Source organism: Phocoena phocoena, chromosome 3 (genome assembly GCF_963924675.1).
Source record: "Phocoena phocoena chromosome 3, mPhoPho1.1, whole genome shotgun sequence".
NCBI lineage: Eukaryota > Metazoa > Chordata > Mammalia > Artiodactyla > Phocoenidae > Phocoena > Phocoena phocoena.
The window spans coordinates 64,061,810-64,076,621 of NC_089221.1; the positions used below are offsets into that span (position 1 = coordinate 64,061,810).

A 14,812-nucleotide genomic window follows, 5' to 3' on the forward strand; every position below is an offset into this window, starting at 1 on the left:
GGGTTTACGTTTCTACCTTTAAAAAAATCCATAAAATAATTTAAAATAAATAATAATAGATTAAGTAAATAAAAATGGGGAAAAAGAGCAGAAATCAATGAAATAGAGAATAAGTAAATAAAAAAATCGTTTCTTTCACAAGATTAATCAGATTGATAAACTTCTAGAGTCATTAAAAAAAGAATAAAGAACACAAATTACTAATATCAGGAATGACTGAAGAGACGTATTAAGCACATTTTTTTTTAAGAATATAAGTTATCTCGATACAGACCACTAACAGATTCCTACAAAAGACTTGCATTTAGAAAATCCACTACGTTAACCCCAATGGTGTTGAAAAATCAGGCAGGGGATGACATGATTAGGACTATACTTTGGTAGAAGGATCAACCTGCTGGTAGTATGGAAAAAGGAGCAGGCAGCGAAGAGACTAGGAGAGGAAAACCAGTTTGCACGATAACGTATTTCCATCTTCCTCCCTTTAAGTCAACCCCCTCAACACTCTGGCCTTACTTGTGAGGCTGTCATTTAGTCAAGCCACGATGGGCAGGAAGTACAGCACTCACTAGGGTTATTACACTAGTTCCTCCTAGCTTGTGCTCCACAGGGATAGTTCTCTCATTCAGCCTACATTCCCACCTTCTTCTATGGGTCTTCCAGTACTGAAGAACCTGGAAAATGTAACCACATTTCTCAGACTCCTTTGCTGTTGGGGACCTGACAATTAGCAACAGGTGAAAACAAGGTGGGGGCCATCCTCCTGCTGCAGTGTCTGCTTCCCAGCGAGGTCCTAGGACAATGGCCAGACTTGGGGCTCCCATGTTAAGCCGCCAGCTGTGTGGGTGTCAAGAGGCGGGGGGGCAGCAGCCTGGGCTTTCAGACTTCTGGATTACTGCTGGAGTGGTGTGGCCTTAAATCCAAGAGTTCAAAGGCGGCCCCCTGACTCTTGCTCCTCTAGCTCTTTCATTTCTTCAACAGTTAATTCCCTACATTAAATCGTTCGGCTTAAAATACCCAGAGCGGTCTCAGTTTCCTGCATTGAACCCTGACACACCTGCATCACCAACTTACAGATAACAAAGAGTCTTAATATTGTCTTGTTTTCATCCCTTTCAACAGTCATATAAGGGAGGCAAGACAGAAATTTCCCCCGTTTGATGAACAAAGAAACCAAGGCTCAGAAAACTTAAAAACTGGGAATGGCAGTGAGCTCCCCAACACTGGAGAGGCTCAAACACACCAGAGGTACACTTAGGAGGGGCAATTTTACAAGACGTCTCAGCTTCAGATGGGGAATTTAAAGGGATGCCTTTTAAAGCCTCTTCCAAAAGTTTCTCTGATTCCACCATCTGCCTCATCAATCACCACACAAATAGCCCAACCTGGGCTAAGGATCATAGCATTAGGCGACTCAGCCCTCCGTTAAATTACTGAGACACAATGCAAGAAACAGAACACTGGGAAAAAATCCCGTAAAGACCTCATGAGCTTTGTTTCAAAGAGCAACTGGCTAGTTGATAAAAAACGATATTTAAACAAACATTAGCCTGATTTTCCATCTCTCCTAGTAATCTCTGCCTAAATAAGATTTAAGCGGTTGTGTGTATGTGTTTTTCCTACTTTTGTTTAGACTAGACAGTTTTCATGAGGGGGAGAATGCTGTCTAATCACTATATTTTGTAACCTTACTTCAAACCAAAATTGTTTCAAAATTTATTCTGTGATAAGAACCCACCCTAAGTTTTTCCATAACAGCTGCTTTCCTTAAACATCAGCTCAACTTTAATCTCACAAGGCAAACTACAGAAGAAAAGCCGAAAGTAAAGTCCTATTTCCTTCAAAATTCAAACAGATGCTTTAATGTAATCAAACAAATCCATTGTTTGAATTTCCTACCCACACACACTACACTGACTCCCAGATTATGTTCTAAAATCTTCTAAAATATCATTAATACACAAGCTAGAAAATAAGAGGATGTCCCCCCTGGAAATGTTTAAAATTCATTTTAACAAGGGTTGCAAAGGTTCACTTTGGACTACTTGAAAAACCTGATCGTTAGGGACAATCAAGGTGGTCTAGATGAGTAACTTGATCCATTGGATGCTTGCTCTCAGCATCCCATCGCAATCGCAAATTCAACTAACAACAGCAGTATGTAATGACAATTCACTAACAATGCCGGTGGACTCAGGACACTGAAAGTACACAAGATCTTTATCTATAATTACCATTATAATTAAAGATACAGAAAGCACTTTAGTCAAAGGGTAAAATGGAATTTTTGTCCAATGGCTAGTTCTGCAGACATACCATGCTACACTAGGACTTCCTTTTTAATGTTAAATTATCATAGGTGAACAGGCCACATACTGCTCTCCTGCTCTGAATACAAGTAGACAATGCCCTCGTTATTGCTCTGTCCTTTCTAAAGGCTTCTAAAAGGCGATTTACATTAAAACACCTGGGAAACTGAAAAGTAAGCTTCTGAGTCTCACAGTTAACTCACTCCCAGATATTCAATATCTCTGGGAAATTGACAGGCGATATTCATAGAGAAAACGGGGGTGGGAAGCAAGCAGTAGGCAAGAGGGTGTTACCTTTTATCTCATTAGCAGAGAGATGAATCAGAGGCTGCCCTCTACTCCCTACAGATGGGCCCTCCCAGTAAAGCAATCCCACTCAGTCCTGCTGCAGCCCAAAGCTATTTTGCCAGCCTGCCCAGGTCAGCTCTAAAGCCACCCAAGAAAACAAATCTGAATGAGCAACCTTCATGCCGACTCTCCACCTACAATGGCAACCTTCACTCTCTTCATTGTTCAAGGTCAGTGACAAACTTATCTTTCCAACAACGTGAACTTGGCTAACTACACAGACGCATCTCCAAACCACTCTTTCTGTATCAGCAACAGTTCACCGTCAGCTGTATCACCACCACCTTTGTCAGTATGGTAGAGCAACGATGTGGCCATTGTACTGCAACTTGCCCGCATTTTATAAAACGCATAGAAAAATAAAACTGCCAATACTAGTGATAAGCACAGGACTCAAATTTAATGCAACTGAAACAAAGAAGGGCACCTTTATAGAGCAAGAAAACAGAGACAGAAAACACCATCTAGACAGATGGTATCCACATAAGTGACTGTAAAAAGACCAAAGTTAAAGATGATGTTGAAAATAGTTATTGTCGATGGCATCTAAAGGAGGTGTAGCTGGGATTTTCTTCATTATTTTTAGTCTTTTGGGAACTGAAACACGCGCGCACACACACTCGTATTAACACATAAGCCTATTAACTGACTTTCACATATTTACGTTTACTTAATACCTCTGGAAAAACTGCCATGTTTGAAGGCAGAGGACTGCACTACTTTCTGGGTATAAGCCCAGAAAACATGGCTGCAAATGAGTGGCTGGTGCACTTGAAAAACTCCTGTAATTCAGCAGAGTTGAATCAAACATAGCACCTACAACATAATCCCAACTCCACAAAGTAAAATCATATATATTAAATGTGAGTGACTGTTATAAAATATCAAAATACAGTTCTCTCTGGATGATACGTATTTCACAAATGCCCCAAACTGTTCAAAAAAGCATCAGTCATGCAAAGAATGAACTTTTGTGCCTAGATCCCTTCCAAGGGTGGAAGCAACACGTGATATAATGAGGACCTAACATTTCCAATCACTATAAACAAAGAGCTGTAGGGAAAAAGTTTTGTAACCAAAAGCACACAACAGGGGGTTCATCTAGGTCACACAGTACATGCTCTGTCTAGGAGAGAGGAAATGCACCCACACAGTAACCAGGAAACAACTCCAGTGCATCAGATGACCACATACTAGGTGGTGTGGACAGGTTTTGTGTGCAAGTTCTGAGAACTCTTAAAGCAAGAGGAAGGTCACTTCTTAGGAAAATGCTTCCTGAGCTTGGCCTTAAAAGCAGAGATTTGGGTTTTATACAGGAGGAAGGACATCTCAGGGAAACTAGTACTTTTATGTGGTATGTAATTTACTTTTTAAAGAAGTCTTCATGGATTGTGTGTGTGTGTGTGTGTGTGTTTTAAGCTACAGTCTAGAGGTGATCAGATGCCCTAATGAGGAAGACCCATTCCAGCTAACACTTAACAAAAGCCAACCTCTAAAAGCCTCCTGCGTGGGCTTCAGTTACTTCTAACACCAATGACCCCAGGCTTTGTTAACCAGCGTAATGATGAGACATGGTGAAAACTGCAAGAACTCTCGATATACAGCAACTCTACTCAAACCCCTGCATGAAGGACTTGACCAAACTTTAACAGGCTTCTAGTAGCCTGAGGTTGCATCCCTGGGATGACCTAGCTGCCTTTTGCCTTTTTGAGTTCTTGTCTGGAAAAGTTCAGGGCTGTAAAAAGAAATTTACTGTTTGTTCTAGCCAGCACCTAAGATAGGCCCTAACCTCCCTTTTTTTTTTTTTTTTTTTTTTTAATTTATTTATTTTTGGCCGCGTTGGGTCTTCATTGCTGCATGCAGGCTTTCTCTAGTTGCAGTGAGCAGGGGCTACTCTTCGTTGCGGTGCACGGGCTTCTCATTGCGGTGGCTTCTCTTGTTGCAGAGCAGGGACTCTAGGCATGCGGGCTTCAGTAGTTGTGGCTTGCGGGCTCTAGAGCGCAGGCTCAGTAGTTGTGGTTCGCGGGCTCTAGAGAGCAGGCTCGGTAGTTGTGGCTCACGGGCTTAGTTGCTCCGCTGCATGTAGGATTTTCCCAGACCAGGGCTCAAACCCGTGTCCCCTGCATTGGCAGGCAGATTCTTAACCACTGCACCACTAGGGAAGTCCCTAACCTCCCTTTCTTAAGAGCATTTACTAAATAGGGCTAATAATTGTGAATCCTTCCTCTGCCCCTGAGGAGAAGGACAGATAGGACACATTTCCTACAAGTCTGGAGTGTCTTTCTCAAGGACTTAAATGCCATTCCTTTGAAATGTAATCAATCAGGAAGGATAGGGTCTATCTCCTAGTCTCAGTGGAAGGACAGAATCTAACCTGCCAGCTATCAGACCCAGTTGGCCTCATCACCCATACTCCAAACAAACTCTGGAACGTCTCACTTCCCTAACTCTACTTGGGCCTCCATTCACTCCTCCCTAGTCCCTCATCGTCCCTTGAAAACTCCCAGTGATCTGTGCTAATCAGGATGGAGCTCAGGTCTTTCTGTCAGTAAGTGGTCACTGAACAAAATCTGTTTTCATTGCTTTAACTAACGTCCAGCTTTATTTATCTTCGACAGTGGACAGTCCCTGGGGGCATTCTGTGGCTTTGTCAATCAATTAATATAAAAGACGTTAGAAATTTGCTTTCACTGGGGAAAATCTTAGGGATCAAGTAATACAATCTGGCTGGAAACACCCTGGCATAGGCATTCCCACCCTTATATGAGCCGGCTACAAGGACAAGGAGTGTTCTGCCTGAGAGTGGTACCGTGGGCTTGATCCATCCATGAGGTCCTGCGCTTCAGCAGTCTTGGTCAAGTTCTTCCTTCTAGAAGGTTGTCACATCTGCCTCAGGGGAACATGCAAGTTGCGTGTCAGTGCACCAAGAAGGGCAAAGAGCTGGAACTTCGTGAAGCCGCAGATCAGGCTGTGTAACTGCTGTGCCTGCCTGCCAATAAATGCCCGCACAAGTGACAGAATTTGGTCTGAGACTTGCTGTCTTTATAACCTGGACCAGACTGTGAGGAAGAAGCTAAACCCCACCCACTGGTAACTCCTGGCAACCACCAATATCTACCAAGACAGCCTCACAGCTATGCATTCAAAGCTGCCTTAGGGTCATTATAAGCAACAACAATGGGCAACAGTTCCTCATGATTTATTCATACTGTATTTAGAATAATAAGGAATAACAGTTTCCCAGTTAGGAGCTCCAACTTGAGTCAGGTGGACCAGTGTTGAAGGCCTGGCTCCACCACCATGTAAATATCAGTCAAGTTAATTTCTCTCTCTGCACTTCAGTTGCCTCACCTGCAAAAGGAGGCCAATTAGAACATTCCCCAACCCTGTAGGGCTGCTGTGGAGAATGAGTGATACAACGTAGGTAAAAACAGCACACTTGTGAGCATGAAATAAGCTTCAGCTATTGTTACTATTATCATTAATGCTTATACTTGCCTGGAGTAAACCCTGCCAAGCCTTACTCTCAAATTGCCTTGATGGGGTGTCTAGATCTTCCAATTACACATCTCACTTCACCTCTGACAGGGTGTCCTGTCACTTTCTGTAGTGAGCTTCCCCCACACTTCCAATCCCCAACTAGCCCTTAAGTTCCAGGAGAGCAAGGATGCACTTTGTTAATCACCCAATGCCCAGGGGCCTTACCACTGTGCTGGGTACCCAGAAGGTGTCGACTGACCACTGTCCTGTGACCTCTGCTTCCATTAGCATCGATCAGCCAACAGCCTAAGCAAAAGCTAAGTATATCAGGGTCAATGCAAAGATAAAATGACCCGGAGACTGTCCAGGTAGAGGTGGATAATGGTCACTAAGATTTTGGGGGTTCCTTACTCTGTGCCAAACCCTATACTAGAGACATTATCGCATGTAATACTCATAATAACCCCATTCAACCTCGGACGAAAACTGAGGTTAATTGAGGGTAAGTGACATGCACAGTCACACCACCCCTCCGTGTCCAGATTTCCCAATTCAAACCCAGACCTGAGTCCAAAGCCCAGGCTCTTTTCTGGGTTACACATTGTTTCTGACAGTATCAGTTAAAGTCCCCCAAATTTCTATCTCCAACCTCAAACTTCTCCCAACTTAAAAATCCAACCGATGACTTGCCATCTCCATTTAATTTATAATAGGCATCTCAAATGTAACAGAGCCAGAAGAAAACTATGGGTTTTCCTTGCCAAATGTCTTCCTCCCTTCAAGCCTCCTACCTCACCTCAGTGAGGCACTATCACCTATCCAGTTGCTCGGGTCATAAACCGAATCTCTCTCATTCCCACACCCCACTTCTAACCCATGTAAAAGTCCAGCTCTACCTCTACAATATGCCCAGAAGCCAATGACGCCCCACCGTAAGCACCACGACGCCCTAAATTAAGGTACCACACTCTCCCCTCCTTGGCCTAGGGCAACAGCAGGTTGCCAGGATTCAAGCTCCATCAAGAAGAATTCGGGCTCACTGCGGAAGCCCAGACCACTGCTCAGACGCAGGAGGAGGCAGCTTAAAAGTATTCACCGGGGAGCTTCCCTGGTGGCGCAGTGGTTGAGAGTCCACCTGCCGATGCAGGGGATATGGGTTTGTGCCCCAGTCTGGGAAGATCCCACATGCCGCGGAGCGGCTGGGCCCGTGAGCCATGGCCGCTGAGCCTGCGCGTCCGGAGCCTGTGCTCCACAATGGGAGAGGCCACAGCAGTGAGAGGCCCGCGTACCGCAAAAAAAAAAAAAAAAAAAAAGTATTCACCGGGTGGCCAGCTCTGACTGCTCTCCCTCCATGCCAGTCCCTGAGAGTCAAGTCTTCACAGCACCCAAGGTGACCACTTCTGTTCCTCCAACACCCTGGAAGACTCCCTACCCAGGCCCTGACGTGGGTGCCTCTCCTCCTTTATCAGTCTCAATTCCCAGGGCATCTTCTCAGACAGACTTCCCCAGCAACCCTACCCAAAGCCACTCTGCCACCAGGACCTGTGGCAGTACCAGCACTTGCTGGTACTGGTTTCGCTGCTTCCATGCTTATGAAATGCCGCCCCACCCCAGTCACTGAGGGCAGAGATGATGTTTGCCTGGCTCACTGCCATATCTCCAGCTCTTGGCACACAGGAGGTGCTGTGATATTGTGATATGATCAGAAATATTTATTCGGTCTTCCACCCCGGTGTGGGAGGCCCAGAAGACTTGGGATTGGCAGCTGGAGTGTGCGGGGGAGGAGAGGGGGAGGAGGGCGGACCCCTAACCTGTGGGATATTAACTCCAGGTAGTGTCAGAATTGAATTGTTGTACAGCCAGTTACTATCTGGGGAGCTGGGGAACTGGCTGGTGCGGGGGTAAAAACAAAACAAAAAACCCGTACACTGATGTCATAAGTGATATAGGTAAAAACAATGCACAGGTGCTCAAAATTTTTTTTCAAAGGATTCACAGACGTAGATATCTTCTGACAGTGCTGCATTGTTTTTTTAATGCAAACTTAACAGCCCCATTCATACGAAATTATAGTGCCATCACCCCCTCCCTGTGTTGAGAGCCACCACAGTGAAGCCTCAAGCAGTCTCTAGAAAGCAGAAGTTAATTTTCCTGTGATGAACGGCCAGGATTTGGTTCTTTCCAAAGTCCTGAGAGGGGGATTTCAGAAACAAGTCACGAGGACTTCCCTGATGGCACAGTGGTTAAGAATCCACCTGCCAATGCAGGGGACATGGGTTCGAGCCCTGGTCCGAGAAGATCCCACATGCCGCAGAGCAACTAAGCCTGTGCGCCACAACTACTGAGCCCGCGTGCTGCAACTACTGAAGCCTGCGCTTCACAACAAGAGAAGCCACCGCAATGAGAAGCCCGCGCACCTCAGTGAAGAGTAGGCCTCGCTCGCACAACTAGAGAAAGCCCGTGTGCAGCAATGAAGACCCAACGCAGCCAAAAAGTAAATAATTTTTAAAAGTTCTCACTTTAAACAAAAAGAAACAAGTCATGAAACCCTGCCAAAATATCAACCATACCAATAATTCTTTTATAAGACCCACTTGAGTACTGGCAATAATTTTCAGAACCCTAAATCACCTGCTGGGAGTCACAGAAAACCTCAAGGGGCTTTCAAGGGACTGGAGAACAGGTGCCCCGAAATATCTGTAACGTAATCACTATATAATGAAGTGTCACATCAAATTAGAACTATCTCAAAATAACAACAGTGAACGATTTGCAAAGCTTTGTTAAGATTTGGAATATTCTGAAAACAGCCTTTTCCCGTCCACTTTGGTCTCCAAAGCCCTGAGAAGGTATTAAATGTCTTCTTGTCGCCTTGCCTGACTCAGGGCAAGGCATTCCACCTCAAGTTAAAAACCTCAATTTCCTCATCTCTGCAAAGGCCAGCTTGAATGCATGCCAAGTACAGTATTAGACCTCAAAAACCAAGTGATAACTTCACACGGCCACTGGAAAGAGGACGGATTACCTATCAGTGTAATCGGCGGGTTAGAGAAACCCACTGCTTAACCCCTGCATCAGTTACGGGCTGGCCTCTGACTGTCGCAAGGCTGAATGTATTAAGAAGCAAAAATAGCCCGGTATGCCCTCCGGAGTTAGACTCATTTGAGAAAACGCACCATTAAAACCTGTACAGAAATGCCGATAATCAACACGGCTAGGAAGGAGGGAGCGCGACGTGCGGAAGGCTTTACCTACTTCTTTTTTTTTCTAACTCTGCAGGAAGGAGTGAAATCAACATTAAAGGTTAAAAACTACTACTAATTCTGCCCTGCTGCACTACTAACCGGTAGAAGACGCCCATCCCAAGCGGACACAGGTGTTTTAAGATCTCATGAGTTAAACAGCCGAGAGTTACAAAACAGGCTCGGGCAAGTTCAGCTGAAAGGAGGGATGGCTTCAGGCTCGCGCTCTACCCAGTCAGCCGCGTTTGGGTCCAGCCAGGGTTGGGTCGGGAGACTCAGGAAGCAGGGCTGAGTCTTCCCAGCGCCCAGACCTGAGCACCGCGGTTTGGAAAGCAGTCAGTCTTCCAGACTTTCTCGAAGAAAAGGAGCCAATGCTCCAGAGCCTGGCGAGATGTCAAGCGCAACTCGTCTGGGCCACTTACGACCCGTTCAGGGCATGGAAAAGGAGTGGCTGCCCAAACCCACGTCTTCTCCTGGGTTCATCGGGTTGGCAGAGCCAGGTGGCCTACGGAGCTGAGCACCACACACTTTTGTCCTGGGGAGGAGGCGACACGCTCCTGAAACAGTCGGGATCCTCCGCCCGAACCCTGCCCGCCCCGCCCTAAGCTAAGTTCCTAAGGCCGAACGGGAAGACCTCGGGGTAGCCTCTAGGGCTTCCCCGTGTCCCTCTGGCCGGCCCGCCCGCCGCGGCACACGGTTTTCCCCGAAGGCCGAGCGCCGCGCTCCGGCCCGGAGCACTCACCCAGGCGGCGCAGGGTCACCCACCCCACTTTCGGCGGCGGAGCTGGGACCTGCACCCAGAGAAGCCCGCGTTGCCTCGGCTCCTGGCCCGGTCTCCCGACCTGTCTCTCTCCACTCACCTGGCCCGCACAGCACTGCGCTGACATCGTGGCGGCCGACCACCACCAGCGCGCTTGCCGGCTCCCAGCTTCCCTCTGGCCCTCCTAGCTCCCTCCGGCCTCGAGCGTCCCTCTGCGAACCCGCTCACGCCTCCACGCGGCGTAGCCCCAGCTGAACGCGATGCACTGAGGCCTTGGTAAAAACAACTGCCGCCAAACCCCGCCCCGCCACCCCAGGCCCCGCCCCACTCCCTCGCTCCAGCCGCGGCGGCCGCCCGCAGCCCCGCCCCGTGCCCGCCCCTTCCCGGGCGCACCGCCTCCGAGCCCGCCAGCTCCCGGCTCTCGCTTCCGCTGGCGTCAGGCGGTGGGCGGTGGTCATCACTTCCCGGTGCAGTGCTGGACTGCGAAGGCTGTGCTCCAACGCGCCGGCCAGGTATTACCGGGCTCCTACGACGGCCTGGCGGCGCTCGGTCCCCGACCCAGAAGAGCGCGGCGCCCTTAGTCCCCGGCTGTGGTGGAATAGCTGATTGCTGACTCCAATAAACCTTGGAGCCTTTAATGAGCGATTCTGAGTGTCCTGCACTGCACAGGCGCAATAGGGGTGGCCGGGTGCTGGTCTGTGCTGCGCCTCGCGCCAAACTGGGTTATCCACGGGATCCCTGTTCCAGAAATCCCTTTATCTCCCTCATCTGCCAAGAAAATTTCTCAACTTTTGGGAAAGTTCCCTCGGCCGAAGCTTCGAATCCCTGGGCTTGGCTGTTCTGCCCTGACATTACCATGGCACTTGGGGGATCCTGGGAGAACCCTTTCTGTGCTTCCCTGGATATTGATCTATTTTCTAACCTCTCCTCCACCACCCGCGTAAGAGCGCATCCTGGCCCAGGGACTTGGTTTGCATCCCTGCTTCCTCTCGCCCAACTCCACTAAAAAAGGGTTCCCTATATTTGTTTGTTACATGCAGAAAGCAGAGAGGGTGCCCCTAGTTTATCTCCCTACCCAAATCTTCGCTCCTCGCGGCCACCTCCCCAAGAAGAGGAATTTCTGTTACTACAAACTTTGTGCCAAGGCCTTTTTACTCCTTAAAATAAGCATTACTGTGTATATTTTAGAAATAAGGCAACTGAAGCCCACACAGGTTAAATAACTTGCCCTAAGCTTAACAGCAAAGCTGAAGAAGCAATACTGGGACTGGAATCCACGTGTCTGATCCCCTCGGGCATGATTCAAAGCTTGACCTTAAGCCTTTGGCAAAGTAGTGTCTTTGAGGGCAGTTTAGGAGGTGGAGACTAAGAGGAAAGTCGCATGGAAACCAATCCTTGGATTAGGAGCAGCACAAGATCTCCTAGAATTGAGGCAGGCTGGGAACTGGGATCCTCTACAAGAGTGCTTGCACCTGGACAAACGTCTCCTTGAGCAATAGGATACAAAAAATTATAAGTGACTAAAAATAACTGTACACATGCACAGTTGAGGCAAAGCTGAGCAATAGGATACAAAAAGACCAGGGACAAACTACAAGTTGTTGAGGTGCCAGGAGCTAAAGCATGGTACTGTGCATGATCCTGTCCACTGCACCACCAAAGAGGTGGACAGACCACGTAATGTATGCCTCCTGCCAAACCCACCCATCCATCCCTGTTGTTACCCCATTTAAGGACCCAAGCAGCTTCACTCCGAGAGCTGGCAAGGGTACCTGTTTCTTTTCTTTCTTTTTTTTTTTTTTGTGGTACGCGGGCCTCTCACTGCTGTGGCCTCTCCCGTTGTGGAGCACAGGCTCCAGACGTGCAGGCTCAGCGGCCATGGCTCACGGGCCCAGCTGCTCCGCGGCATGGGCATGTGGGATCTTCCCGGACTGGGGCACAAATCCGTGTCCCCTGCATTGGCAGGCGGACTCTCAACCACTGCGCCACCAGGGAAGCCCAGGGGTACCTGTTTCTTGCTTTTGCTCCCTGATGCTGCAGCTCCAGCCCCAATAAAGCCTTGCCTGAAATTCTCCTCTGACTTCTTAACCAACTTCTATTGATTAAAGAGTCCAAGGGCCCGGGTGAGTAACAGAAGCTCCTAGAATCTCAGCTGCCAGTGTTTAGAGGAAGAGAAATAATGGACCAGGCCCTACTCAGAACCATGGAAAGTAATGAGAGTTGGCTCTAACTAAAATTTTTTAAATAACAGTATTAAAAAGAAAAACAAAAGGGCTTCCCTGGTGGCGCAGTGGTTGAGAGTCTGCCTGCCGATGCAGGGGACACAGGTTCGTGCCCCGGTCTGGGAAGATCCCACATGCCGCGGAGCGGCTGGGCCCGTGAGCCATGGCCGCTAGGCTGCGCATCCAGAGCCTGTGCTCCGCAACGGGAGAGGCCACAACAGTGAGAGGCCCGCGTACCGCAAAAAAAAAAAAAAAAAAGCATAAGCAGTATCAGACCAGTGCAGCCACCTGCTTAGTGGCTGCCTATGATTCATCAGAAGCCAAGGATCTCACCAAGACTGTCTAGTTAGGTTCACTGTCGGCTGGCGTGGTCACTCTGACCCCATTTCTTGCCCTGGGAGATTACTTGCGTGCCAGGAGATTCCTATCCCCTGGGAAGAGCCAGGCAACTTCTGGGGAGGGGGAAGATGTGAAATCTACCTACGTTTGAGCCTGCTGGGACTGCAAGGTCTCCTCACCTTTTAGGAGGAGCTCAGGAAGATGAGATCCCTCATCAGGCACCACTGGGTTACAGGCAGAGCTGGTAGTAGGATCCAGGCCTCCTGAATCCTAAACTCATTTTTTCCAAATGGATGCCAACGTGGGAGGATTCTGTGACAATATTAACATCAGCCTGGCAAAGAGAGAATATGACTTAATAACTAGAGGATTTGTAGACTGTGCCCAAGGTACCCAAAAAGCATAGTAGAAGCCTGAGCCTCTGGAGCCACAAAGTTGTAAATTTTAACTCCACCAAGAACTCGCTGGGTGACCTCTGAGCCTCAGTTTCATCATCTGCAAAACGGGGACTAATAGTGCATTAAACTCACCCCTACAGACCATGCGGTACAGGGCCTGGCCGTCATAAGCACTGACTAAATAGTAGCCCTGACTGGTATTAACAAACGAGTTAAAAAGACAATAACAAGTAATCTATGAAAGCTGATTCCTCCTCCCTGCTGGAAAATCTCAAAGGAATATGACTATCGTTGACCAAAAGAAAAACGTACAATGTAAAGTGAGTTGAGTTGTATTCAGAGAACTTACTGTGGACCATAGCCCAGGAGACAGCCTCTCAGATAACTCCAAATTGGGGAATTGCTCCAAAGAGATAAAGGAAGAGCCAGGATATATGTGAATTTTTTGCTGGAAAAAAAAACAAACATGTCAAACATAAAAATATTCCTGCTAATCACAATTAACAGACATCTCAAGTTAATTATTTTAATACTTTTCTATGAATGGGAAGATACAAGAATCTGGGGTTCTTGAAATTTTTCCGTAGATGTGCTTCTTAACTATATTGGGGCCAGGATGTTTTTCCTTAGATACGCATCTTAACTATCTAGGGGCAAAATGCAGAATGCTTCCTGTTTTTCTCCATCCTGAAGTCCCCTCAGCGCGCGTTGTTGGTGGGTGACAGTGGCTAATGGCTTGATCCCTGTAGAAATGGAATGGCTGGCAACATTTTTTTCTTTAGCTAGGTCTGAAGGTTTATTCCTTTCCTGGCTCTGAGGGCTTCGCACTTACTATTTAAGGTCTGGTCCATAGCATCCTTTGCATCTGTGGTCAGTTAAAAAGAATAGAGGTAATGTCAGTAGACATAACATAAAACAGTGGCACCTTAATTTTATTTTAAGTACTCTGCAGGCCTTTTCAAGAAAGACAGTTGTATGCTGTTCCTAACAGGAAGGTAATTTTACAGTCCATCCCTTTCGATGTGGATTTTTCAGGAACAAGCAGTAATAGACCTGTTTCAATAGACTGTAGCTCTTGGCAGACCATGTGAAATATTCCCCCCACAAAAATGTTCTTAAATTAACTAAATTGGCTCCTTTTATATGATTTAATTATACACGTATATTTATGACATATTATAAATAACCAGCTTATAATTTGCTTTTTTCCCCTCCTGAATTTAAAGATTTTTTTTGGTTTTTCCTTTTTAGGAAGGAGAAGCCACTGCTGAGCTTAAAGGCACCACTCACTGAACTGAAAACAATAGTTATATACATATGTTATTAAAGAAAAAAAGTCATACATTTGCTTTTTTCTAACTTTGAATTTAGAAAACTTCATTACAAATTTAATTTCCAGTTCAAGAAATGGCTTAAAAGCCAATAAAATTAATTATTCTAATTCCCTAAAATTTTCTCAACTTTGAAAAAAAAACCTAGTGATGTGTTATTGGTATTTAAATATAAAAGAAGAAATTTCTCCAATCTTCACTCATAAAGCTCTAGGGATCTCAATCTAGTATTGAAAGTTTAATTAATTTCAGTTACAAGTAAACAACAAAGTATTCATTTAGAAACAAATAGCTATAAATTTGGGACCCAGGCAAAAAACAATCGGCGTGCTATAGTGCCCCCACCCCACTCCTTATGGTAATTGCATTCTCCTTTATTTCCA

At 46.6% G+C, this 14,812-nt stretch overlaps 1 protein-coding gene across 1 annotated transcript in view; it reads right to left on the bottom strand.

Annotated features, from left to right (window-relative positions):
- SERINC5 (serine incorporator 5) overlaps positions 1–11,438 on the bottom strand; it is an 83,275-nt gene extending 71,837 nt beyond the window's left edge. Inside the window, exons 1-2 of the mRNA XM_065873665.1 lie at positions 11,368–11,438; positions 10,240–10,857 (exon numbers count right to left, since the gene is read on the bottom strand). Of these exons, the coding sequence (XP_065729737.1) occupies positions 10,240–10,857; positions 11,368–11,438 (689 nt within the window). The remainder of the gene's footprint in view (positions 1–10,239; positions 10,858–11,367) is intronic.
- Between the last annotated feature and the right edge of the window lie 3,374 nt (positions 11,439–14,812).